At 46.9% G+C, this 25,340-nt stretch overlaps 2 protein-coding genes across 2 annotated transcripts; both read right to left on the bottom strand.

The window, feature by feature from the left end:
* Window positions 1-2,709: 2,709 nt before the first annotated feature.
* Window positions 2,710-8,521, bottom strand: Mycn (MYCN proto-oncogene, bHLH transcription factor). The gene is made up of 3 exons (XM_052186096.1): window positions 8,346-8,521; window positions 6,318-7,191; window positions 2,710-4,227 (listed from the first exon to the last, which is right to left on the bottom strand). Exons 2-3 carry the CDS (start codon window positions 7,099-7,101, stop codon window positions 3,623-3,625), a joined length of 1,389 nt encoding a protein of 462 aa, XP_052042056.1. The 5' UTR covers window positions 7,102-7,191; window positions 8,346-8,521; the 3' UTR covers window positions 2,710-3,622.
* An 863-nt stretch (window positions 8,522-9,384) lies between these two features.
* LOC127687970 (40S ribosomal protein S16-like) lies at window positions 9,385-16,390 on the bottom strand. The gene is made up of 2 exons (XM_052186741.1): window positions 16,001-16,390; window positions 9,385-9,561 (listed from the first exon to the last, which is right to left on the bottom strand). The coding sequence occupies exons 1-2, from the start codon at window positions 16,358-16,360 to the stop codon at window positions 9,385-9,387; spliced, it is 537 nt and encodes a 178-aa protein (XP_052042701.1). The 5' UTR covers window positions 16,361-16,390.
* Window positions 16,391-25,340: the final 8,950 nt, after the last annotated feature.

Raw genomic sequence — 25,340 nt, 5'->3', positions numbered from 1 at the left:
CAGGAATTGGGTGCAGTTTGTCTTTTTGTTTGTTTGTTTGTTTGTTTGTTATTCTTCATTGATCTCACCCAAGCACCAGAAACACCTGACAAACAGCTCCTAAATTGGTTGAGAGGAGAGGGCCAGGGAATTCCATCAGCAAGGGGGCTTGGGACGTAGGCTCAGCAGGGCGCCTGCTTAGCACGTATGAAGCCCTAGATTCTATCCCCAACACTTACATAACTAGGTATATCGGCTCACTTTGTTAGCCAGTACCCTAACACGGAGGCCGGAGGATCGGGAGTTGGAGATCATCCTCAGCTACATATTGAGGTGGAGACCAGCCTTCAGGTTACAAGAAACCTACGAGATACCACGGGGCTGATCCTGAGGACTCGGTGTCAGTCCTGTGCTCTGTATTAGCCCAGGGACACCCCACCTCCACCCTGTGAGAGGAAGTGCTTGAGAGACGACTGAACACCCCAGGAAAGCTCTGATTTACTCTTTCTTACCTGGTGAGGTTTCTTGGTGTCAGTATCTCAGTCTTGTGTTTTTCAGACAACTGCTTGGATTCTTTTCTTACTCCAATAATTGTACACAGAACTGTAGTTACATCGGGAGCAATTTCCTTCAACTAGACAAGAAAACAAAAATGTGTCTTAACCTAAGTGTTAACAGTTTTTAGTGTGTTTTTATTCATTTTAAGTTTATTTAAAGTGTGTGTGTGTCTGTGTCTGTGTGTGTCTATGTGAGTGTGAGTCACAGGAGTTCAGAGATATGAGATCCCCAGTGCCTTAGTTACAGGCAGCTTAGCCACACAACTTGGGTGCTGGGAATTGAACTCATATCCACTGGAAGAGCAATATATGTTCTTTTGTTTATGACTCACCAAAAGCAGAGTTTGTTATGGTTGTTATGTGATTGATGTAAAGAAAGTAACAAGGCTCTAGAGGCAGAAACGGGCCCTGGAGATGGAAAAAAAGACTGCTTCCCAGCAGTCAGCAAAACAAGACTGTGGTAGGGGGCAATGGTCTCTGTTCTTTCTTTTTACACAGGAGAGTTATAGCTCATCTGTCATACTCCGGGTCCCCTTCGAAGGAGTAGAAACAGAGCAATTCAGTAGACTGAGGGTGAACTTCAACACTCTTAGGTGCTCCATTAACCCGAGGTCATTTAACTCTCATTTGGTTTCTGGGCGTAGTGATGCGGTGATGGGCTTGTTACTTAGGACTGGTGAGATGCAACAGATGAGTTCCTTTGAATAGGGCCGACCTTCAAAGAGGTTTATTATTTGCTAGTTTGGGACCAGAGAGTTATGGGATTGTAAAGGGCATTTTGCCCACTTTTCCACCTTGTTACACCATCAGAGAGAATCTAGGCAGTACCACCGACCCCATAGCAACTGTTAGGGCAGCACATGTAGCTCTCGCCCCAAATAAGGACCTCCATGGCTAACCTTCTACCTGCCCGGCCAAGGACCTGGGAACCACCCATATAGCCTGAGAATACTCATCTCTGTCGTCACAGTACAGCCACACGAGCAAAGCTGTCTGGCCCCTTGGGCTGCATATTTCTATAAAGACATTTTTTTAAACTTGAAGTTAAAAACCTGCAGTGAATGAAACCATAGGGAAATCCTGTGTGTAGTCTGTTACCCCAAAGAGAAGCAGAAGTCCTATTCTAAGGGAGATGGCCTCATCTTCAGACTTCTAGAAAAAATTTCCCTGATTAGAAGGAGCCTCTTTCATCCCTGTCTCCAGGGTCTGTAGCTCATTCTTCCTTGAAACACCTCCACAGTCCACCCAGTGACACCAGTGGGGCAATTGACAGCTCTCCTTCCCCTTCTTGGTCTTCCTTCAGCCCTCTGCAGCTCTGAGGCTGGTGAATCTGAGACCATTGAGGATGAACAGTAACTCCTATCCTCTTATCTCACTACAGTGCTCAGCCCAGAATCTTATACTGATCCTAGATTTCTTTTGGACTTAAGTGTTCCGCTGCAGCCTTGGGCTCACAGTATAGAAGCCTGCTGTGCTAAGAGGACTAGGTGACATTTTTTCTTGCCTCTGCAGGCATTGGACATGCTTCCACACCTAGCTCTTCCCGGGCTTCAGGACTAAATCCTTCTGAACAACTAGGACAAGTTCTTATGTAAATACAGGCACAACATGCCAATTTACATTGTGCCTGTATTTTACTGCTTATTCCAAACCTTGGCTGGTATCCACATTTTAGATAAAATGCTTTGAGAGTCCACATATGTGAACGTGTTTGGATAACTGCACATGTCTGGCACACACCTGTAATGCCAGCATTTGAGATGAAGGGAGGAGATCAGTAGAGCATGCTCATTCTTAGCTACATAGCCCAGCCTGTGCTAGAGAACCTGACAATGCCTCAAAAAATAAAGGGGTGACAGGTGGCTCAGGGGTGAAGGCCACTTGTAACTGTTGCAGAGAACCTCTGCTTGGTTCCTAGAGTTGAGCTCCAGCTCCAGGTGTGACATTGTGACCACACTCACACCGGAAACACCGGATGGTGCCTTAAAGCCCATTGATTGCCTATTGAAAGTAGTTGGTTCTCATCTGTGGAGTCCACAAACCCATTTATCCCTCCAAGTGCGACTAGTACCTTCGCCCCAACCAGGATTCCCAGCAATGTTAAAAAGGCCTGGTAAGGAATGGACTATCTGCAGAGTTTTATGCCCAGCTAGGAAGGAAAACATCGACTTGCATCATTTAATTGCTATTTATTTTCATAAACATGAGGTATTTCAAAGTGCTCTAAGGTGCAGCACTAAATATATACATTTTGAAGAAATTAAACACAGAACTTTGCCATTTTACCCAGTTCTATGCACCAAACATGAACAAATACAGTAACAAGGAAGAAACAGGCTAGGAAAAAAAGGAATATATATATATAGTAAAATTTCTTTACAAAAGTTTCTTAGTTCAAAAAGTGATAAAGTAATATCTACTCAAAACTTCCACAACTCATTTTCATACGAAAATATAAGTATCAAATTTAGTTATGTCTCAGCATCATACTAAAGTATACAGGCCGTGTAGGAATTAGTACAGTACATAACAGATTAACAATGTATTTGTATACAAAACATGCTCCTCAAACATTGAGGTATTCTTACAGTACTTAGGTGTGAACTTCCAGTCTAATACTGGCCGCAAGAGCCACCTCTCATTACCCAGGACGTATACAAAAGGCGGGGTGTATCAATGGTATTTACACAAGGGTTCCCAGGGGCATCAAATGGCAACCCCCCTTCTGTGGCATTTGCTGGAACTTAAGCACCATTGTAAAAAGAAGGAATGACTCTGTTTGGAAACTTGGACCGGAACAAGGTGACTTCACAGCCTCCTGAAGCTCCTAAGTGTCCCGAACTTCCACGGCTGTCACCAGGTGATATGGAGGAGGAAAACAAGCCACCCAGCATCCCATAACTCAGTTTTTTTTTTAAATCCCAAGGTCATGGCAGAACCCCGCGTCCTGCCCCCTACCCAGATCCAAACTTGACAGGGGACCGATTTGAAAGTAAACCAACATTCTTAACGTCAACACAATGTTTGTTTAAAAAAAAAAAAATCAAAATGTGCAAAGTGGCAGTGACTGTCCGTGTGAGAAACATTTAGCAAGTCCGAGCGTGTTCAATCTTCTTTAGCAACTGCTGCTGCCTCGCCTGCAGTTTCTCCTTTTCCAGCAGGAGCTGGTGCTCATTGGCCTGTAGGGCGTGGACGTACTCGGTGGCCTTTTTCAAGATGACCACCTTGGCGGCCTTCTCGTTCTTCACCAGCTCAGGTACATGGTCTCTGAGCGTCAGGAAGCTGGAGCGCAGGTCGTTGCGGCGCTGGCGCTCCAGGATGTTGTGGTTGCGGCGGCGCTCGCTGTCTTCCGAGTCTGAGTTTCGGGGGCTCAAGCTCTTAGCTTTTGCTGGGACGACACTTTTGAGGGGGCGTGGAGAAGCCTCACTCTTGATCTTTTTCTGTGGCGGCGCGTCCTCGCTCTCCACGTAGGGTGAGGGCGCAGCATAGTTGTGTTGCTGGTGGATGGGAACACAACGCTTGAGGATCAGCTCGCCGGGCTGTGCTCGCCCCAGGCCCAGAGCGGAGGTCTTGGGGCGTACAGTGATGGTGAACGTGGTGACTGCCTTGTTGTTAGAGGAGGAACGTCTCTTCTCTACGGTGACCACATCGATTTCCTCCTCTTCATCTTCCTCCTCGTCATCCTCATCATCTTTGAGGGGGAAAACAATTTCAGGTTAATTTTGCGACTAACATGCACTTGTTATTTAAGTCAGCTAGGTTTGGTGGAATAGACTGATCACAATGCACACAAGATGTGCACGCCACCCCCCCCCCATACCCCCCCATTTTCTTTCCTCGGGTGCTGTGGGGCCAGCAGAGCACTTGCCAAATGTGGAAGGACCTAGGGTTCAACCCCTGGTGTCAAACTTTTGAGTATGTGGCAGAAACTCGAGGAACCCAAGCTGGTTTGAACCAGTCAGAAAGAACCGTTGTCGGTACAATTCTGGAAAAGGTTACTTAACTCCTCTGCGTCCTCAGCTTCCCTAGCCATTCAATGGGGGTAATAACCAGTGTTTGAGTTTGGCAGACAATATGTAGACTTGGCGACAGATGCTCCGTAATAGGAGCTTTTAGCATAATCACCAGCCAGTCTGCCCCATGGATTTACTTATACAGACTTCCACAGCCGCCCTGCAGACTGGAGGCTCCTCCTCTGGCAAAACACATGGCTGGGGTTGATTCTGCCATCCTTAAAGTCTAGGAACAATCTCATTCACCACGACAACCACCTTTTGCGTGCGAGCATGCGTGGTACAGAGTAAGGCAGGTTTTTCATCTAGGCACAGATCAGATCTCAATTATAAAGCTCTAATCCACAGTAGCTTTGCATCCCAATGGGGGCAGTGCCCGAGAAACAACAACAACAACAACAACAACCATGGAGTGTCCTGTGTGTTATGACTCCCTCTTTACAGCCAGGCTAGGAGAGAAAATTATGGTTTAAAAAAATTAATAAAAGCAAGCAAGAAAACCAAAACACATCTTCTGCTTAATCTAGGGGGGTCTGCAGAGCTGACCAATCCTGAGGTTTCTTCTAAAGCTGAAATGTTAGGCCGGCTCTAGTCTGTAGGTCCCTTTAAGCCAGTGTTTTGGTTTTCAGCCAAGAAGACAGCTGTTGGAAGGAACTGCTTCCTAACAGAAAGCTGTCAAGGCACAGACATTAAAGGGACAGAGCCCTTTCAAAGAGCAGGCTTATCACCAAGTTTCCTCCCAGGAGCCTTAGGGCGATCCCTCCTCAGCCCAGGAGGAAATTTAGACTTTTTATTCTTTGGCATTGTGAAAACACTGGCTTCCAAGGTCTAATTGGAGGGTTAGACCTACAGCTCCAAGGACAAGGGCAGACAGGATCTGGGTGAAGTGAGGTAGGTTCTTTCACAGCCCCAAAGGGGGTGGGGGGGGCGGAAGCTGTTTTCTCTTTTAACCCTTTCTTTTCCTCCAGGGACGGCCCAGATAAAATGCTTACAATAGAAGCAATGAATCCTTCCAGGGTGTGTGTGCATTCCTAAGGAGGGGCAGTGGAAGGGACCCGCCCTCAACCTTCAAGGGCACTGGGTTACAGGAACACAACATAGCTCAATTAGGTCAGAAATTCCAGCTAGGAAACAACGGGAGCAGCAATCAATCAAAACCGGAAAGAGACTCCCTGAAAACGTACACAACCACTAATGCACTCGCTGCCAGCTGCTGAACTGGAGGGAGGGGGTGTCCCCATCACCCCCCCCCAGTCTTTTTGATCCTCTGACTGACTTGCGTCAGACACAACGCCGCCTGCTGGCCACGCACCAAACGCAAACAGCCCACCACCCACGGAGGGCTCAGAGTCCTCGGTGGGTGGGGAGGGGAAGAACTGCCAGACAGTCTCCTCCAACTTTTGGAAGTGGGAGTGTGCACAACCTTCGTCTTCCAGGGAGTCTTTCCCCCTTCCTTGACCTGGCTTCGAGATTCCTTTCCAAGGAACTAACAGATTCCGTACAGGTAGTTTTTCGACCCCAGCTTTTTGACTGAGCTGGCCACCCAACTTTTCCCACAGTGAGGGCAAGCCTACAGCAAAGACTCCCGAAAAGGGGCACAGAGCAAATTTAAGGAGAGGTGTAGCTGGGGTTACCAGCTTCTTCTGTCCCGGAGGGAGGGGAACAGAAGAGAATCACCGGCACAAATCTACGATAACAAAAGGACCGCAGCACCCCCATCTTCCCAACCCCCAAGGAGGTAGCAAGGACTCTCTGCTCTAGGCTTTACCTGAGTCGCTCAAGGTATCCTCTCCGGAGGTGCTGAGGGCCTTGTGCTCTCCACTGTTGGCAGGACGGCCGCCTGCACGGGCAGGAGCAGCCACCGGGGCAGCAGCCGGAACAGACACACTAGTGACCACAGCGCTGGTCGCCGGGGCACTGGTGGGGGCAGCAGGCACCGACGCCGACTCTCGCTTGTTCACCGGGAAGGGGAAGACCACGGCGGGGTCCACACATTCGGCAGCGGGGTGGGAGAGGTCGGTAGGCAGGGTGGCTCCGGTGCGGCTAGCACTCGACGACCCACCAAGGGCACGGCCCCCGGCGCTGCTGGCACTCACTCCGGGAGTCGAGCAGGCTGAGCTGGCTCCCGAGGGCCCGTGGCCGTGCTGTAGCTTTTCGTTCACTGCGCGCTCCAGCTTCTCGCGGGCCGAGAAGCCGCTCCACATGCAGTCCTGAAGGATGACCGGATTAGGAGTGAGGCCACCCAGTCCCCCCAGACCGAACGCATCCTCCTCGGCCGGGTTGCCCCACAGGTCGGCCTCCGGCAGCAGCATCTCGGTAGCCCAATTCGAGGGCTCCGGGCTGTGCTCTGGGAAGGCGCGGCTGGGCGACAACGGGGGCGTGGGCAGCAGCTCAAACTTCTTCCAGATGTCCTCCCCTGGTGGGGTCGAGTCGGGACCGCCGAAGTAGAAGTCATCCTCGTCCGGGTAGAAGCAGGGCTGCAGCGAGTCAAACTCGAGGTCTGGGTTCTTGCAGATCATCCCCGGCATGGTGGACGCGGTGCAGCTGGGCATGGGTTCGCCTCTCTTTTAATATCTCCGCTCTTTTTAATACGAGGGAGAGCTTCCTTTCCGTGGGGAGCAGAGTCGCGCCAACCTCCAATTCTACAACCAACAGACGAACCAAGAGAGAATGAGCCAAAGGGATGGGTTGGTGGGGGACAGGCAGTGGGAGCCCCCAATCTCTTCTGCAATGCTCCCCACAGCTCTGGAAGGTGGAGAAAGTTGAGCCTCTCCCCTACTCCCTCCTTTTGTGTACAAGCTGTCTAAGACTGGGAGTGGGAGGGGGCTTGCAGATGCAGGGGGTGGTGTGGCTCTCTGCAACTTTGGAAACTGCCGTTTCATTCACACAAGGCGCTGCCTGGGGGAGGGGGTTTCCAAGCTGGAGATCTCAGCTCTAACTAGCTTGCCTACCCCACTTGCACTGGTTGCTCAAAGGAAGTCCTTGCTCTCTAGTCCAGCTACCGGGCATGGGATTGAAGTACCTTTAATTTCCCCCTTTGCAGAAATGCGATCACGGGAGCGCAAACGCTAACGGGCTTCAGAAAACTTTATTAATTATTAAGGGCCTTTCTCCAGTCAGACCAACAACAGGCACTTATAGACAACCCTCTCCACCCAGAGCCTCAATCTTGGTAGATACCCTTGGTACTCATCGTCTGCCTATACCTATATCCTTTTTAAATTCCCTCCCTTCAGAGACTTCAACCTCTTCCACAGAGGGGAAAAAAAGGCTGAACCCCATTCCTAGGAATGGTGCAGGGGCGCCGGCGCGATGAGGGTCGCCGTAGAGAATCGCGTCTCCTAAGCTGGAGCAGCCGTGACCTACATTATCACTCAGGCACCGGAGCTTCGCCTAACCCCTCCTTCCTTCTCCGCGGCACCTTTTGGAGAACCCCAGCTTGGGGTGGGGACGCACCGGTTCCCAGTCAGCTCACACTCCGACAAATCTTGTGGAGCCGAGCGAATTTCTTTTTTTGCTAAAGCTATTTCTCTGCCTGGGCCAGGGCTGTAAAAAGGATTAGGGCGGGTCTCTTCCAGCAAGGGTGCCTTCGGGTGCTGAATAGGCTTTTCAGGAAAAAAAAAAACCCAGATGGTTTTGTTTCGGAAGCAGACACGGTGTGTTGCCCCCTCCCCCCCCCCCGAAAAAGCCCGGCATATTTGGGTGCAGGATGCGGAGCCGCATCCAGGGGCTTGCCCTAGCCGCAGCGCTCCGCTCTTCCCCGGGCGCTCGGAGCTTTGCAAGTACCGCTTCTTACCTCCCGCAGACTGCCGGGGATCCGGAGGCGACTCGGTGCTGGGGTCTCCGGGTGGGCTGAGGGGGCGGCGGCGGGAGGGGGTTGTCCTCGGGCGGCTGCAGTGTGTGCGCGCTTACGCCTGGCTAGCGCTCGTTCAGCTCCAACCCAGTTCCCAGGAGCCCCCCGCATCCACCCAGCGCGTCCAGACAGATGACTGTCACTGGCTGCGCTTTGAAGCTCGGGGGATATTATTAACTGAAAAAATCTGACACACCCGGGGGGCGGGGAGAGCAGGGGGCTGTGGCGCAGACGAGGGGGAGGGAGAAAGGCAGAGGCAAGCGGCTTTTCCCCGCCCTCTTGATTTCCATAAAAATCAGGGGAGGCGCCAAAGCCTTTCGCGCCAAAAGCCATTTGCTTTTCTTTTTTCCTCTCTCTCTCTCTCTCTCTCTCTCTCTCTCTCTCTCTCTCTCTCTCTCTCTCTCTCTCTCTCTCTCTCTCTCTCTCTCTCTCTCCCTCCCTCCCTCCCTCTCCCTCTCTCCCTCTCTCCCTCCCCCTCTCTCCCTCCCTCTTCTCCCTCCCTTTCCCTTCTCCCTCTTTCCTCTCCCATCCTCTATCCCCCCCCCATCTCCCTCCTTCCTTCCCTCTCTCCTCCCTTTCCCCCTCCCCCCTCTCGTCTTTCAGACTGCAAGCTGCAAAGCTGGGAAACCCGAGGCGTGCTCCTCCCTCCCTTTTGGACCCCCGGGCTTGCACCCGCTGCACTCCGTGTTTTTTTTTTTTAAAGGTCTCTGGCTGTGTGCTGGGAATAGGAAGAGAGATTTCTAGCCCGGTCCCTGCGTGGACTGCGCGCGCGCGCGTTTGTGTGCAAGATGAGCTCCAGGCCAAAGTGGAAGGAACGAGGCCTGCCAGAGAGGCTGTTCGTGTGTGATCTCGAAAGAAGGCGACGCGAGTGCAAAATGGGAGGCCGAGGACGCGCCCACGTAGGAACGAGACCGCAGGAGGTTTCTAGTTTCAAATTGAAAGGAAGGGGCGCCCCCCTTGTTTGAAAATAAATAAGTGCGGGCTACGAGGGTGGCGCCTTGCCGTTTTCTTCGGCCGAAGGCGACACCTCGCGGAGACCAAGCAGAAAGCGGAGCCGCAACCGCCCAGCCTCGGAGCCCGAGTGGGGCCACCCCCGCGAGACAGTTAGCGAATCCTCGCTACCGCGAAAGGGATTGTGAAACGCGTGGAGGGGCGTCCCCTAAAGTCACACCCACAGTTCCCAACAAAAGCCTTTCCGAAGCCGGGGTTGTATTACAGACAGCTGCATTCGTTGCCCAAACTACTGCTCAGTATACCTTGAGTTCATATTGATGGTGGCATTAAGGAAAGCCACCATCAACTTGGCCTCTTTGTGTCCCATTTGCCTCACTTACCAGGTGGTGTGAACAGAGAGCGCGCGACATCTTATTTAGACTAAAGCAGGGTGGGTGTATACTTCGCCGTGGGCGCATTACCCTCCCTCCCCATCCCACTGCGTCTTACGTCTGTCTAGGCAAGCATTCAGAAAGCTCTGCTTGTTTCCTAAATGTGGGGCTAAAAATAATTGCTCCTGCCCCACAAAACTTTCCAGGAGTCACCTGGGTCGCTGGGTGAAGTCCCTTTCAACACACATTCTCAGTAGGGTGGGATTTACCCTTAAGCTTGTTTGTGGGGAAGCGTCTCCATTTCCCTCTAAATTGGAAATGACACCCTTCATTCCCCTCCAGCGAGGAGGAAGAGAATGCCTAGGGAATCAAGGTCAAAATGTGGATTAGCATGTGTGAAAGTCTTTCCATCCATCCCTGAATGCCTACATAATTCTGGGGACTAAGGCAGATTCTAGGAAGTAACCCATGAATTAGGTGAGCCCCTCTTCCAAAACCTTTATTATTGGGCTCACATATGTAAAACCCATTACTTTTGCAAAAGCCTTTAACACCCTTATTTTCACACCCCTGGCCTCTTCCAAACCAAGCCCTCCCGCTGAATTCTCCCTCAAGACGTAGGCTCTCTGAAAACTTTGCCTCGGATTGTAATTATACATACACAGCAGGGGCTGTCGGTGAGTGCTCCTAGATGCTGAGGGAGGTAGGCAGCCTGAAAGGGACGCTTTTAGGCAGCCAGATCTGGCAGGTTAGTTTTGTTTATTAGTGACAAAGTGGGAGAGAGATAGGTGTGGCTCCCAGAACCTTTTTGTTGTTGTTGTTGCTTTGTGGGAGGAGGGATATTTCTGTTTGTTTTTGAGCAGAGGTCTCCCATAGCCCAAGATTACCTTGAACCCCATTTATATTGAGGATGATCTTGAATTGATCCTCTTGCTATTACTCCAACTCTGGGACTACAGGTCTGTACCGCCACACCTGGCTTCCAGAATCTTCCTCAGAACCTCAGCAGCAGACACATAAAGGACACTTTGACCTGCCTACTAGAACTCCCTCAAGCAGCAGAGGATTGGGAAAGTGCGCCAAGATGGCCTAGTTAGTTATGGATAAAGTTCACTCTCCACACCTGTGCTCTTCACTCTGCTAAAAAAGATGTTTCAGAAAAGAAGGGACAGGGAGACCGCGATCTGGTAACTTACTCCACATGCCTCTGAGCAAATCGTTTATCTTCCCTGGACCTTAATCTCTAATCTCCTGCTCTTAATGCAAACCAGCAATTACTGAAATTACCCGCAAGTCTGAATCTGAAGGTTAGCAGAATGATAAAAGTCAGTAAGTATTTATTGGTATCTTCATTGGCAGGTGGAAAGATAAAAGCCTGTGCATAGAGAAAAATTACCTAATACCCATTCTTGGCGGATTTGCCCAGAAACCCAACCATTCTTCTTACAAATAAATGTTGATGCACTCACTACAAGATTCCAAGGGAAACACATAAATAAAAGGAATCTTTGGTGGGCTTCGAAGCCAAGACATCTTGAGACCCAACGTGAATCAGGGTGACAGCTCCATGGACCTCACCTAAACTAGGAAGAACAGAGGACACACTAACAGGGGTGGCTCCTTTAAGAATGAATCTGGTTGGCTGGGCAGTGGTGGTATACGCCTTCAATCCCAGCACTTGGGAGGCAGAGGCAGGTGAATTTCTGAGTTTGAGGCTAGCCTGGTCTATAGAGTGAGTTTCAGGACTGCCAGGGCTACACAGAGAAATCCTGTCTCAAAAAAAAAAAAAAAAAAAAAAGAATGAATCTGGTGGTTTATAAATAAGATGATGGAGGGATGGATGTTGCTTTAATCTTTCTTTCTTCCTTTCTTCTTTATCAATTGAACTAAAGATAGCTCACAGGTACACAAACCCAGGAGGAGTGAATCCATGACTGGTTAGTAGTCATCAACAATTTCATCAGCTTTAAGTTTTCTCCTAGGACCATCTTACTGAGTCCAAACTTCCCCTGCCCAAATTAAGGCACAGCCCTTTCTGGTACTGTACTCCAGCGCTCATGAGGCTGAGGCAGGGAGTTTGAAGTCAGCCTGGACTATACCACAAGACCCCAGCCCAACCAAACAAAGGCACTGTACATTTTGCTTACTAAATAATTGAAAAATCCCTGGGATCAAACTGGTTAGATGGCTCAGGTGGTAAGGATGCTGCCTGAATTCAATCTCCAGGGCCCATGCACGTGGTGGAAGGGGAGAAAAGACTCCTGTACCTTGTCCTCTGACATCCACAGGCATTCTGTGACACACAGGTCAAAACATATACATACTTTAAAAAAAAATCCTGCAGATTAACTGACTTTATTTTTTAAAAAGTCAGGAGGTGGGGAGAGGGGAGGACGACGAGGAAGTATTGTATGAAAAAAACAGGAGAAAAGAAAACTGACATTCTGTATTGCACAAAAAAACAAAAAAACAAAAAAACCAAAAAAACCAAAAAAGGTCAGATTTAAGATTTGATTGCAAAAAGTAGAACTATCAAAAAAGACAGATTAGTAGAAAATACACTTAATAATATGTCAATGCATGAGAGTCTCAGAAATATGAGGCTTGAAGGGAGGTCAAATGACTGAGGCGCATGCAGCCTAGCATTCTGGGAGCTGAGGAAGGAAGCAGGGCTAGTAGAGCAGTCTTCTCAGACCGATAAAGTCTCAGGTATTATTAACCCTGTCTGGAAGTGGCCCGCAAAATAGGTCAGGGAGAGTCTAGCTTGGCTAGGTGTCAGGGAATTAATCTCGACTGGGAGATAAGAAACCTGTAGAGTAGATTCAGAACAACTCAGTTCCCTTTAGAGGACGTCTTTATGTAGATAAGGGGTCCGCAGACCAACTAAGCCTACACTTATACAATTTCCGGCTCCATTGCCCCTCTAGTTCATCAGCACTCAGAAATGTCATATTTGGGATGACACTTCCTGAGTGCCCTCAGAGGCAAAGATTATATTCCCTGTGCAGGAAGGGAATTCTAGAAACTGAATGGAGGTAAGGAATAGCCCAGAGAGAAATCTGGTTCCAGGATATGAATAGGCAATTTGCCAAACAGGAAATTCAAATTGAGCACAAAGGAGAAGAAGGGCAACTTTTCCCGAGTCAGGACAATGCAAATTAAATCTCTAGGAGATTAACAATTCAGTCTAGCAGATTGCCTCAAAACGGTGGTGAGGCTGGGGAGTGAGAGATAGGAACACTTTCATATACCACTGCTGCTTCCATCCCAAAAGTAGAAAGAATTCCACTCTAGAATCTCCCAAAAAGATAATAAAGTAGGAGCTGTTGAAATGTCTTTAGTGGGTAAAGGAACCTGTGGCCTAGCCTGGCAACTTGAGTTTGATCCCTAAGTCCCACGTAGTGGAAGGAGAGAGAGAATCAGCTACTTAAAGTTGTCCTATGATCTCACCCAATCCTTAACAAAATAAATAAAAGTGCAATGCCAAATAGTCTGTAAAATGCCCGAGGATAACGGAGGGTATCTGTAAGCATCAACACTTGGGAGGGAGAATTTGGGAAGATTCACAAATTTGAGGCTAATGTGGTGCCTTTGGCAAGATCTGTCTCAAACAAACAAAAAACCAAACCAAACCAATAATAACAACCAAACTGAGATTCCATTAGTGGCATTCACCTTTAATCCCAACAGTCAACATGGAGAGGCAGATGAAGGTCGATTTCTGTAAACTGAGACTAGAGACTAGAGTGGTTTACAGACTGAGCATACCTTGGATGAAGGGAAGAATGGGTGGGGAGAGAGAGAAGAGAGAGAGAGAGAGAGAGAGAGAGAGAGAGAGAGAGAGAGAGAGAGAGAGAGAGATTAAGACAAATCATATGGCTTCAAGGTTGTCAATAGCAACGGTAAGACTTCTTAGTGTCGATCATCAGGCTGGGTGTGTTGCCAGTGATCCTGGTGCTAGAGTGGCTGGGTCTACAGAAATGCAAATTTGGTGTCAGCTTGTGCTAACTAATTGGGCCAGTCTAGGTTATATATAGAAGTTGAAGACTAGCCTGAGTGGTGTAGCAAAATCCTATCTCCCCAAATACTGCTAACACACACACACACACACACACACACACACACACACACACACGGAGGGGCCAGTAGGATGGCTTATTAGGTAAAGGTACTTGCTACCAAGCACAGCAACCTGTGTTGGGATTCCCTGGGACCTAGACAGTAGAAGGGAGACCCAAGTGCCACAAAATCGTATTTTGACTTTCACAGGCATGCTGTAGCGTGAGTGACACCCCCACCCCCTCCAATAATAATACTTTCTCAGAACCAACAACATATGGTGCTCTTTCAACAGTGCTGGGCAGAGATAGTGAGCTATACTCTCGAGTAAGCCTTACATTCTTGAGGATAAACACCAGATACTCTACACTGCACGGTGCTGCCAGGCTATGGTGCTTGCTAGATTTTGAGTTGTGCTTATTTGTTTTTAAGTGTGTCTATAACAGTATATCATACATATCTAGTTTGGATGCCAGGAATTGGACCCAAGGGTCTTCTTCATGCTAAGTAAATACATGTTCCATTACTAAGTTGCTCCTAGCCAAGGTTAAGGGCTTTAAATACATTTAAAAAACAAACAAATAAATAAACAAACAAACCCAACTTGCAGTGGTTTTGTTGGGGGACACATGCCACCTAAATCAAAATGCATGTGTAGGGGCTGGAGAGATGGCTCAGCTGTGAAGACCATTTGGCTGCTTTCCCAGAGGAACTGGGATTGATTCCTAGTACCCACATGGTATATCTTATAACTGCCTGTAACTCTATTTCCAGGAGATCCCATATAAATAATAACTATTACTGTTATTTTAAAAGAAGCATTATAATATACCAAAGAACTTAATATACAGTCACTAAAAAAGACAGCATGGAGCACATGCCATGAGCAATGACTTTGAAACTGTTTATGAGAACAGAAGAAGGTAAGAAAGATGGGTGAGAGGGCTCAGTGGTGTTACCACTGCCACAGCTGCCAACCTGAGTTTGATCTCAGCATCCACGTGATGGAAAGAGAGAAAGAATTCCTGTACATCACCCTCTGACCCCTGGGGACGTACCATGGCACACACAGACCCCACCAACATACCCAAACTAAATAAAAGTAATCAAAATTAAAAAGTACAGGATCAAAGGATGGATCAGTGTGTCTGGCATTTGAAATATATGTATGTTTACACCTATCTATAATACCTGTGATGGTGAGATTAATTATCAGCTAGACACAACCTAGAATCATCTGGGCAGGGAGTCTTGATGAGAAATTGTCTAGGTCAGGTTGGCCCGTGGGTATGTCTGTGAGTGAGTGCCTTAATTGATGTGGGAAGACCGCGCCCACTGTGGGTGGTACCGTTCTCTGGGATTGGGTCCTGAACTGTATGCTGGTGGAGACAGTGAACTGAGTGGCAAATACCCAGGCTTTCATTCTCCCTCTGCCCTTGATTGTACCAGCTGTTCGAACTTCTTGTTGCTTTGACTTCCCTTCTGTAGTGAAGTGTAATATGGAATTGTGAGCTGAAATAAATCTATTCTCCCCAAAAGTTGCTTGTTTTGTTTTGACTAGAATAAAATCAGATCATTTGGGATGGAGGGGGGAGGGTTTTCTCTTGATGTCATCTTTTCACAAGTAGTAAATTTATTTTTAAAACGCTTTTAAAATATTTAGTTATGTGTATGTCTTTGTAGGTTCATGCTAGAGGCTAGAAAAGGGCCCAATCTGGAGTTACAGGTAGTTGTGAGTCACCTGGGTCTTCTTCAAGAACCAAATGCACTCTTAAACCTTTAGCCATCTCTTTCCAGGCCCTATAAATTTAATTATTATTTTTCAAAAAAATTGCTTACATAGTTAATCATTTATGACAAGTAAAAGGATCCCTTTGCAAAACCTAAACTCCTCTTAAATCTATGTTTTCTTACCCAGATTTGCTGTTATTCTTTCTGACTACCTGCCATTGAACTCAACGTTGAGGGGTTTAGAGAGGCTGAAGTGAGGCAAATTGGGTGGTGGTTGAATTTGGATCACAAGCTGACCACCACAGCCATATGAAGAGTGTAATATTAGAGTGCATGCATTTTGTCATTGGAAGCTAGAGGAAATTTCAAAGCGAGCACTGAGAAAGTTTAGCCAAGGGTGAGTGTGTGGCTGAGGGGGTGTATTGATAACACCATTTTTCTTTTAAACCTAGGGTGTGTGTGTGTGTGGGGGGGGTGGTCAGCTACAAGCAGGGTCCGATCATACTGAAAGAGGATATCTTTGATCTCCTTCTTAGAGGCTTCATCCAGATATTTTTGGTAATGAGCCACTAGGGCTTTTGAGATGGACTGTTGGATAGCATCAATTTGGGACACATGACCACCACTCTTCCCACGGACCCAGATATCCACACCAGCAAATCGCTCCTTGCCCAGAAGCAAACCAGACCCCAGTACTTTGTACTGCAGTGTACACGGCTCAATCATCTCCAGGGGACTTCCATTCACCTTGAGCCCACTTCCCCGTTCGCAGTGGGCCACAGCTGTGGCTGTCTTCTTGGGTCCAAAGACCTGCACGGACTGCCGCAGACCCTTGGACCGCATAACTAAAAGTACGAACACAAGCTCCACCCGCACAGCGCCGACACCGGAAAAGGGCGGTAGCACTTTTTTTTTTAATGCTCGTTCTAACCACAGTCTTAAGGCAGCCATTAGCAAGCAAGATTTAATTACCTGTCCTCAATAGGCCAATAATACAGCCCAGTAATGGTGAAAAGCAGAGAGAGAGGGGTGCATTCGGTGTGTTCGCATCAGAGAGAGGAACAAGAAAAGGGGCTCAATGCCCCGCCCCCTGGGTCCCCCATTCCAGGCCCTCAGTTCATTTTTGATGTCCGGACCAGTATAGGGCTAAATGGAAAGAAACAGGTATTTGTGACACGAGTCCTAGTCTTTCCACACTCCTTTGATACAACACTGTGTCAGCTCCAGTTTCTCTTCGAAGGTGCTCTAATACCAGTTTGCAAGAACTCTGTGAGATCTGTTCCTTCAGGTCCCTGAAGGACCCAAGGCTTTTACTTCCCCTAAAGTGACACTCCCGGGGGGGGGGGGATTCCGCCTTCTTGGGGAGTGACAGAAAGGTCCCTTTAGAATCAGGTTGAGGACAGGACACCCTAAAATGTGGCATTTGGTTTGCTGACTAAGGTCTTTGTGATTTTTCCCTGCTCTCCCATCTCTTAGCACCAAAACCGTAGAAAAGGTTTCTCTGAATCCCGTTTATGTACCTTAGGCAAGATCCTTCTGGATGAATTCAATTGTCCTGAGCCCATCCTGGAACAACATCACGAGGGAGATTGGGTCAAATAACCCAGAACGCCACATCCCCCCCACCGCGCACGGAGTCATGGGCTCTTACCCGTTCCTCAGGCCCCCTCAGCCTCCTGTTTCCTCACCCACCATTTATTTTTCTACAAAGTTGGAAACTTCCTCTCTCCTCTAGGAAGAGTCTGTAGGCTTTGGAATTTCATCGGGTTGTTGGATGTTCGTCTTTTGATCTCGTGATTCTCCCAAGCACGTAGTAGTAACTAAGCAGCAGGCCTATCTCCTTGAATTGAACTAGTATCAGTTTATTCCACAGAGCCAGTCATGCAGGCTTCAGAGGATGGAAGGAATAATAATAAAAAGGCGGCACTTAACAAAACCCCTCCAGCCTTATCTTCATGTAAATGCTACCAGTTTCCTGATTTTTTTTTTTTTTTTTTAAAACGGGAGAGTCCTGTAAGCTGTGGACTCGGGCTGTCTGTTTCCTGGATGGCAGCTTCAAGAGACACCCAGACCTTCACACATAGTGAAGCCTTCTCTCAACCTCAGAACATTCCAGACACTTGGGAAGAGGACTGAGACAGGGGAGTAAGTATTTGTGCACAGTGGGAAGCTAAGTGGATAGACCGCAATTTTGCTGTAGGGTTGGGATGTCTGTAACTCTCATTCTCTTAAAGGTAAAAGATGTCCTTGGAGACCAGCGGCTCTGGGGGTGGTCATGGAGTGTTGTGGCCCTTGCAGGCTCCCTGAATGTGTGGAGAGCCTCAGGCGCCCCCTTGGTTGGTTCTTGGGGTACCGGTCTCATCAGGAGGCCCTAGAGAGCTGCCAGGAATTTCGATTCCAGATCTGGCTCTCCAATCTCTTCCTCAAAATCTCCTGCGAGAAGCAGCCTTCCTCCACCTCTGTTCTTCATGGCATTATTTCCCAGGTGCTTTTTGTAGGATCTCGGCCTGGCCAGCTTTGCCTGCCACTATTTGTAGAGCTTCTTCTCCAGGGGTCAGCTTGTTAGATGTCTAATTCCAACCAAGGCTTCTTGCTGAAGAAGGCCCCCTTCACTGAAGGGTTGACCCTGGCCCTCAGAAAGAACTGGGTGAAATAGATCTTGCCTGGGGACCTTTCAGTTGTTTTCTGAGTTTAACTCTTGACTGATGATAATTATCTGTGATTCCATCAGTTCATTTCTAGAAACTGCTGCTTCTGGCTCAGTAACCCTTTCCCTTTCTTCTCTGCTCATTCAAATTCTTTACTCTGAGCTCAGCCTAAGGCTCTCCTGGAAGTCATGTAGCCTCCCTTCTCCAGCTTGCTGTCTCTTCTCCCAGATCTTAAATCTCTGTTGACCGTGTCACTGGGTTCATGCAAAATGTAGCTCCCTTAACAGAACCTGAAGTTCCGAACGCCGGAGCCCTCTGCTCTCTGCTTCTGTGTTTTCCATCACAGCTGCAGAAGCCAACAGTGGGTGGGAAGAACCCAGCCCTGGGATCTTGGATCATCACACTTATTCTGTGTTATGGACTTGTTTCTCTGATTTCAATAGTAGCAATGGAACCCAGGCCCTTGCACATGCAACATGCCAGGCAAGAAAGACTTCCTCCACCAAGCACTTACTTTTTCATTTTAAAATTAATATCCCACACAGATCAAACCCCATGATTGGTTTAGACTAGAAACTCAGCAAGGTTTGGCTACAGCCCTCGCTTCCCGTCCTTCAACAGGGTTACCAAGAAGCCTATGTCGGGAGCATGCAACTGGGACCGCAATGATCCTTCTACAAGGGTTCCCTTTTAAAGCAAAGGTTAGGAATCCTTCCTCTAGTCATGCCCTCTTCTTGGGCTACCCTTCTCCCTCTTTGCTTGTCCAGGAACCCAAGTAACTTTAAACCTGGAATAAGGAATATAAAGTGTAAGCCAGAGACCACAGGACACAGAAGAACCGGAGTTCTTCAAGCCTAGATTCTTTATTGAAGAATCATGCATGAACCATTTAATGTCTCTTGGCCTCAGTTTTCCGGTTCATAGGTGGGAAAGATGACCCCTATTTCACGCATCCCCCCCAAAATGTTTTCATACCACAGAGGGGAGATGGGACTCATTAGCTGAAGGTACTTGTCCATTTTGGGATTCCATAGCAAAACATCTGAAGCTAAATACTTCATGTAATAAAGAACTTACTTTCTCTCATGGCTTTCTTCCAAGATGGAAGGGCCACATCTGTTGAAACCTTCCTGCTGGTAATGAGCTAAGAGAAACAGAGTGAGTGGTCAGGAAGCCCAGTGAAATTAATTTCTATAATCTATTAGCTAATCAATCTTTAATCCATTAGTAGATCAATCCATTCTTGAGTCCAGAACCCTAGTCACCATTTAAAAAATCCCATATAGTTTTTTTCCTGCTTCTTCTTCCCCTTTTTCTTCTTCCTCCTCCCTCTTCCTCCTCCTCCTTCTCTTCTTTTTTTGAGAGGAGGGTCTCTCTGTATAATCTTGCCTGCCCTGGAACTTGCTTTGGAGATAAAGCTGGCCTCAAAATCAGGATCCACCTGACCCTGCCTAACAAGTGCAGGGACTAAAGGCATGTAACACCACTGCCCCACCATGGTTTTATTTCTTAATAGCTCATAATAGGGATTAAATTTCAACATAAATATTATGGTTTTATGTCTCCTAAATGACCACGTATTAAAGATATGATCCCTAGATGGCACTGCTGAAAAGTTGACAAGGGACCTCTTAAAAGATAACACTGGTCTCCTGTACTTTTTCCCTTTCTCCTTTTCTCTAATGATGTAAGCAGTGCTCTTTGTCTTACTTGCCTTTGTCTTCTGGCCTCTTCACAATCTAAAAGCAATGTTAATGGAACCACCACTGCTGCCTCTAACACCATAAGCCAATCAAACCCTTCCCTTTATAAAGTTGATTGCCTCTGGCATTTTCTTCTGTGACAGAAATCTAACACCAAACACTGGTGATGAGAAGCAGACTTGTTAACAATAGCACCATCTGTAATGTGAAGGAATGGGTTTATGAGAAGAGTTTGCAGATGCTTGGAGGACCTGACTTGAGAAAGTCTAAGAGATTATAGATGGGCGAGTGAGTCTTATGGTTGATTTATTTGGTCCTTTATTGGTTACTTCTCTGCTGCCATGATAAAACACCATGACCAAGACAACATATAGAAGGAAGAGTTTATGTGACTTGTGACTTGTAGTTTGGCCCAGGGACTGGCACTGTTACAAGATGTAGCCTTGTTGGAGTAGGTGTATCACTGTGGGAGTGGGCTTTAATATCCTCATCCTAGATGCCTGGATGTCAGTATTCTCCTAGCAGCCTTCAGATGAAGAGGTAGAACCCTCAGCTCCTTCTACATCATGCCTGCCTGGACACTGTCATGTTCCCACCTTGATGATAATAGACTGAACCTCTGAACCTGTAAGCCAGCCCCAATTAGATATTGTCCTTGTAACGGTTGCCTTGGTCATGGTGTCAGTTCACGGCAGTAAAACCCCAACTAAGACAGAGCCTATCATGGAAGGGAGACATGGTGGCAAGCAAGGGCAGGAAGCTGAGTTTTCACAGCTTTCAGTGTAGCAGGAAACCGAGGAAGCAAATGGGAAGCAGCCCGAGGCCTCACACTCTCAAGACTTAACTCCAGTGACTTCTTCCTATGTCAAGATCACATTTCCTAAACCCCTCCAAATAGTGTCACCAAAGGAAGACCAAGTATTTAAATATATGAGCCTGTGGGAACTTTCATATTCAAACCATGGAACAGCTCATCAGAATGTGGACCATAAAGGTTGTGTTGATGAGGTTCTAGATGGAAATATGGACTTTACTAGGGATTGGAATGGAGCCCATTCTTGTTATGATGTGGTGAAGAATTTAAAGGTGAATAATCCATGCCCCAAGACTTTTCTGGAGGCCAAGTTTAAAGTTGATCAACTCGATTCCAGGCAGAGGATCTTTCAAGACAATAAAACATGAATGTTACAGAGGTGTTGCCAGCTGCCTTTAGTCAGGCCCAAAAAGCATCAAAAGCAGACGGCGTTGAAATGGACATGGTGCAGTCATGTGTATTGTGGTTGCTGTTGCTAATGGAAAGAGGTCAGGGGCTTGGCACTGGGCTAATAGGGCAGTGCTTGAGCGCATCTCAGAAACCACATATATGAGGTTTAAATGAGAATGACCCTACAGGCTTAGTTTTTAAATGCATGTAACACCAGCTGGTGGAACTATTTGGGGATTGGGGGGTGTGGCCTTGTTGGAGGAGCTGCCTTACCAGGAATGGTCTTCGAGAGTTCAAAGCCCACATCATTTCAGGTTAGTGTTCTCGGTCTCCCTTCCCCATCCCTTCCCTCTCTGTCTGCTGCATGCTTGTGTATTACATGTGAGCTCTAAGCTGCTGCTCTAGTGCTGCACTTGCCTACCAACTCCCAGGATCCCCACCATCGATGGCCATGGACTCTAAACCTCTGGACCTGTGACTCCCTAATTAAATGCTTTCTCAAAATACATTTCCGTGGCCATGGTATTTTGTCATACCAATAAGAAAGTAACTAAGACACTAGATTAACACAGGAGTGGAGCTGATTTAGTTTTATGTGTTCCATTGGTGACAGAGAAGTGCTCAAAGGAGTCCAGGGATCCAGCATTGGCTTAAGATTTATCTCTCTGTGGTCAGTCTACAAAACACTTGAAGGTCACAGCAGCAGAGGCTACATGATTCAGGTGGGCTGACAAGCAGCATGCTCTGGTGGCAGACCCTGTTGTGATCTGCATGACAATACGATGGCCAGTTTGGTAGGCACACAGAATCCAAGTGTAACGAGGCCATGCCAGCTGCTGCTAAAATTTGACTGAGAAACTGGGATATGTATTATAGGGTTCGAAGCTCTGTTAGCAACTGCTAACAGATAATAATACTGAATAATACTTCTTGCAGAAGACAGAGGTAACCACATTTTATACCTGCTAAGGGAAGCTGCAGGCACCTGACCAATATAGGACCTGTGATGTCAAATCTTCATTACCCACTTGACTAGACTTAGAACCACATGAGAACACACTTCTGAGTGTGACCGTGAAAGTGTTTCTACAGCAGAGGCATGATCCTTCCTGAATGTGGGCAGTAGCATTGATGGAGTGGGAGCCTGGACGGAATGAAAAGGAGAAGGGAGCTGAGCAGCAGAATTCATCTCTCTCTGCTTTCAGATTGAGGAAGAAGTGGGAACAGACACCTCCTGCTGCAGCTGTCTTACCTTCCCAACCATGAAAGACTGGATGCCTTAGAACCGTAAACCAAAACCAGACTTTCTTCCAGTCTTTGCTGGTCAGATCAATGAGGAAAGGGAGTAATCCAGAAAGTTGGATTTGAGAAGCAAGGCTGTTACTATGATAAACCTATGCTGTTCTTAGACCATTGGTCTATAGGAAGAATGTGGGATTCGGAGATGTGGACTAGGGAAGCTATAGAATTCTATAAATAGAGGCCAACGAGCCATTATAGTGAGGGTTCAGAAGACTGAAATGTTAAGAGAAGAGCAAAGAGAAGAAGCTTGGCTCATGGGCCTTCAGGGGCCACAACAAGAACTCTGTCATGATATGGCAGCTATACAGAGAAACCCTATCTTGAAAAAACCAACCTCCTCCCCCAAAATAAAGACAGCTTTACAGCTGTGGCATGATTACTGCTTACTAGTCTCTCTCAATTCTGCAATGAGAGAGCAGAAAGATATGAAAATGTGCCATTCAATGAAGGGAGAGGTGTTAGCAAATGTGAGACTGAGGCCAAGAAGAGGGCAGAAAAAGCTGCTGTGTTTGTTGAAGAGATTAATACCATAAAGTGACATCTTAAGCTCTTTCCTGCACAACGGGAAAGGTGCCCCAAGGACAAGACCCTACCCATGTGACATTCTAAATATTTTTTTAAAGATTTATTTATTATGTGTTTTGCTTACATGTGTGCCTGCAGGTCAGAAGAAGGTATCATATTTCATTGTAGATGGTTATGAGCCACCATGTGGTTGCTGAGAATTGAACTCAGGACCTCTGGAAGAGCAGCCAGTGTTCTTAACCTCTGAGCCATCATGCCAGCCCATGACACTCAAAACTTTAAAACTATAAATAGATTTCAAAGGAGAGAATCCAAACTAAGAATTCTAATAGAGGGCTTCTCTGCTAAAACAAACAAACAAACAAAAACCCCAAAACAAGCAAACAAACAAACAAAACCTTACTCAGGGTGAGCCTCAGAGCCGCAAAGCCTCTACAGCCATGGTCCTGGAGATCATGGTGCACCTTGAGCTTGCAGCAGAGCTTGGCAATGTCTCCCACAGGGCACTGTCATGGAGGCTTTGATGATGCAAGAGTGAAGAGGACATGGACACTTGTATCAAGGTTCTAAAAAGCCACTGAAGACAGTTAGGGCTGGATCCTCTGCAAGGCACTCTTGAGAGCCCATTGTATGAAGGTGTGAGAGTGAACCCTAAATTGCAGAAAAAACTAGAAGATGCTGGAGATGACAGGATCCTGGGACAGTAATGGCTCCTTCCTCATTGTATGCATGATTGGTGCCAACTACTAGACCTGATGCCCACTTGTAACTATAGAGTGTTAGTTACACAAAAATACCTCTGCTTGTTCCACACCCTCTAAATTGTGTTATTCAGATTATTTTCCCACCTGCTATCTACTCTCCGCCATCCCTCAGAGACAAGAAACTCAAGAGGTCAGGTTAACATTTTCAATCAAATTCCACAGCTTGTTTTCTTCAAAAACTCTCCTTAAGACAGGCTCTACAAGGGGAGTGTTTACTTACTTGTTGGTTTGCTTTTAAAAAGAGTGTCTTGCTCAACTTGAACTCACATCTTCCTGCCTCAGCAGCACAACTGTCTTATATCTTTGAGACAAGTCTTGTGTAAACTGAGCTAGCTTTGAATGGTCTGTGTAGGGAGAGTAGCTTTAGTCCTCCTATCTCTGTCTCTCAAGTGATAGGATTATAGGCACGTGCCACCTTATATAATTCACTAAATGCTGGGAATGGAGACCATGGCCTCATACTGCTGGACAAACATTCTACCAACTGCAGCATATCCCTAGCTCAATACTGGATTTTAAGTTAAGAGAATTGTAAGCATCAACAGACACTTAAAACATACAGCCTTATTTGTTGGTTTCCGTTTTGTCCTTTTGACAGTGTCCTTTGCCTTACAGAAACTTTGTAATTTTATGAGATCCCATTTGTTAATTCTTGATCTTAGAGCATAAACTATTGGTGTTCTCTTCAGGAACTTTTCCCCCTATGCCCATGTCCTCAAGGGTTTCCCCCAGTTTCTTTTCTATTAGTTTCAGTGTGTCTGGTTTTATGTGGAGGTCCTTGATCCACTTGGAGTTGAGCTTAGTACAAGGAGATAAGAATGGATCAATTCGCATTCTCTTGCATGCTGACCTCCAGTTGAACCAGCACCATTTGTTGAAAAGGCTATCTTTTTTCCACTGGATGTTTTCTGCTCCTTTGTGGAAGATCAAGTGACCATAGGTGCGTCGATTCAATTCTGGGTCTTCAATTCTATTCCATTGGTCCACTTGCCTGTCCCTGTGCCAATACCATGCAGTTTTTAACACTATTGCTCTGTAGTATTGCTTGAGGTCTGGGATACTGATTCCCCCAAAAGTTCTTTTACTGTTGAGAATAGTTTTCACCAACCCTACATCTGATAGAGGACTAATTTCCAATATATACAAAGAATTCAAGAAGTTAGACCCCAGGGAACCAAATAACCCTATTAAAAAATGGGGTACAGATCTAAACAAAGAATTTTCACCTGAAGAAATTTGATGGCCGAGAAGCACCTTAAGAAATGCTCAACATCATTAGTTATTAGGGAAATGCAAATCAAAACAACCCTGAGATTTCACCTCACACCAGTCAGAATGGCTAAGGTTAAAAACTTAGGAGACAGCAGGTGTTGGCGAGGATGTGGAGAAAGAGGAACACTCCTCCACTGCTGGTGGGGTTGTAAGATGGTACAACCACTATGGAAATCAGTCTGGCGGTTCCTAAGAAAACTGGACATGACACTTCTGGAGGACCCTGCTATACCTCTCCTGGACATATACCCAGAGAATTCCCCAGCATGCAATAAGGACACATGCTCCACTATGTTCATAGCAGCCTTATTTATAATAACCAGAAGCTGGAAAGAACCCAGATATCCCTCAGTGGAGGAATGGATACAGAAAATGTGGTATATATACACAATGGAGTACTATTCA

This window comes from Apodemus sylvaticus, chromosome 6 (genome assembly GCF_947179515.1).
Source record: "Apodemus sylvaticus chromosome 6, mApoSyl1.1, whole genome shotgun sequence".
Classification (NCBI taxonomy): Eukaryota; Metazoa; Chordata; class Mammalia; order Rodentia; family Muridae; genus Apodemus; species Apodemus sylvaticus.
The sequence above is the reverse complement of the archived record's forward strand: the minus strand, read 5'-3'. Positions and strand labels throughout refer to the sequence as shown.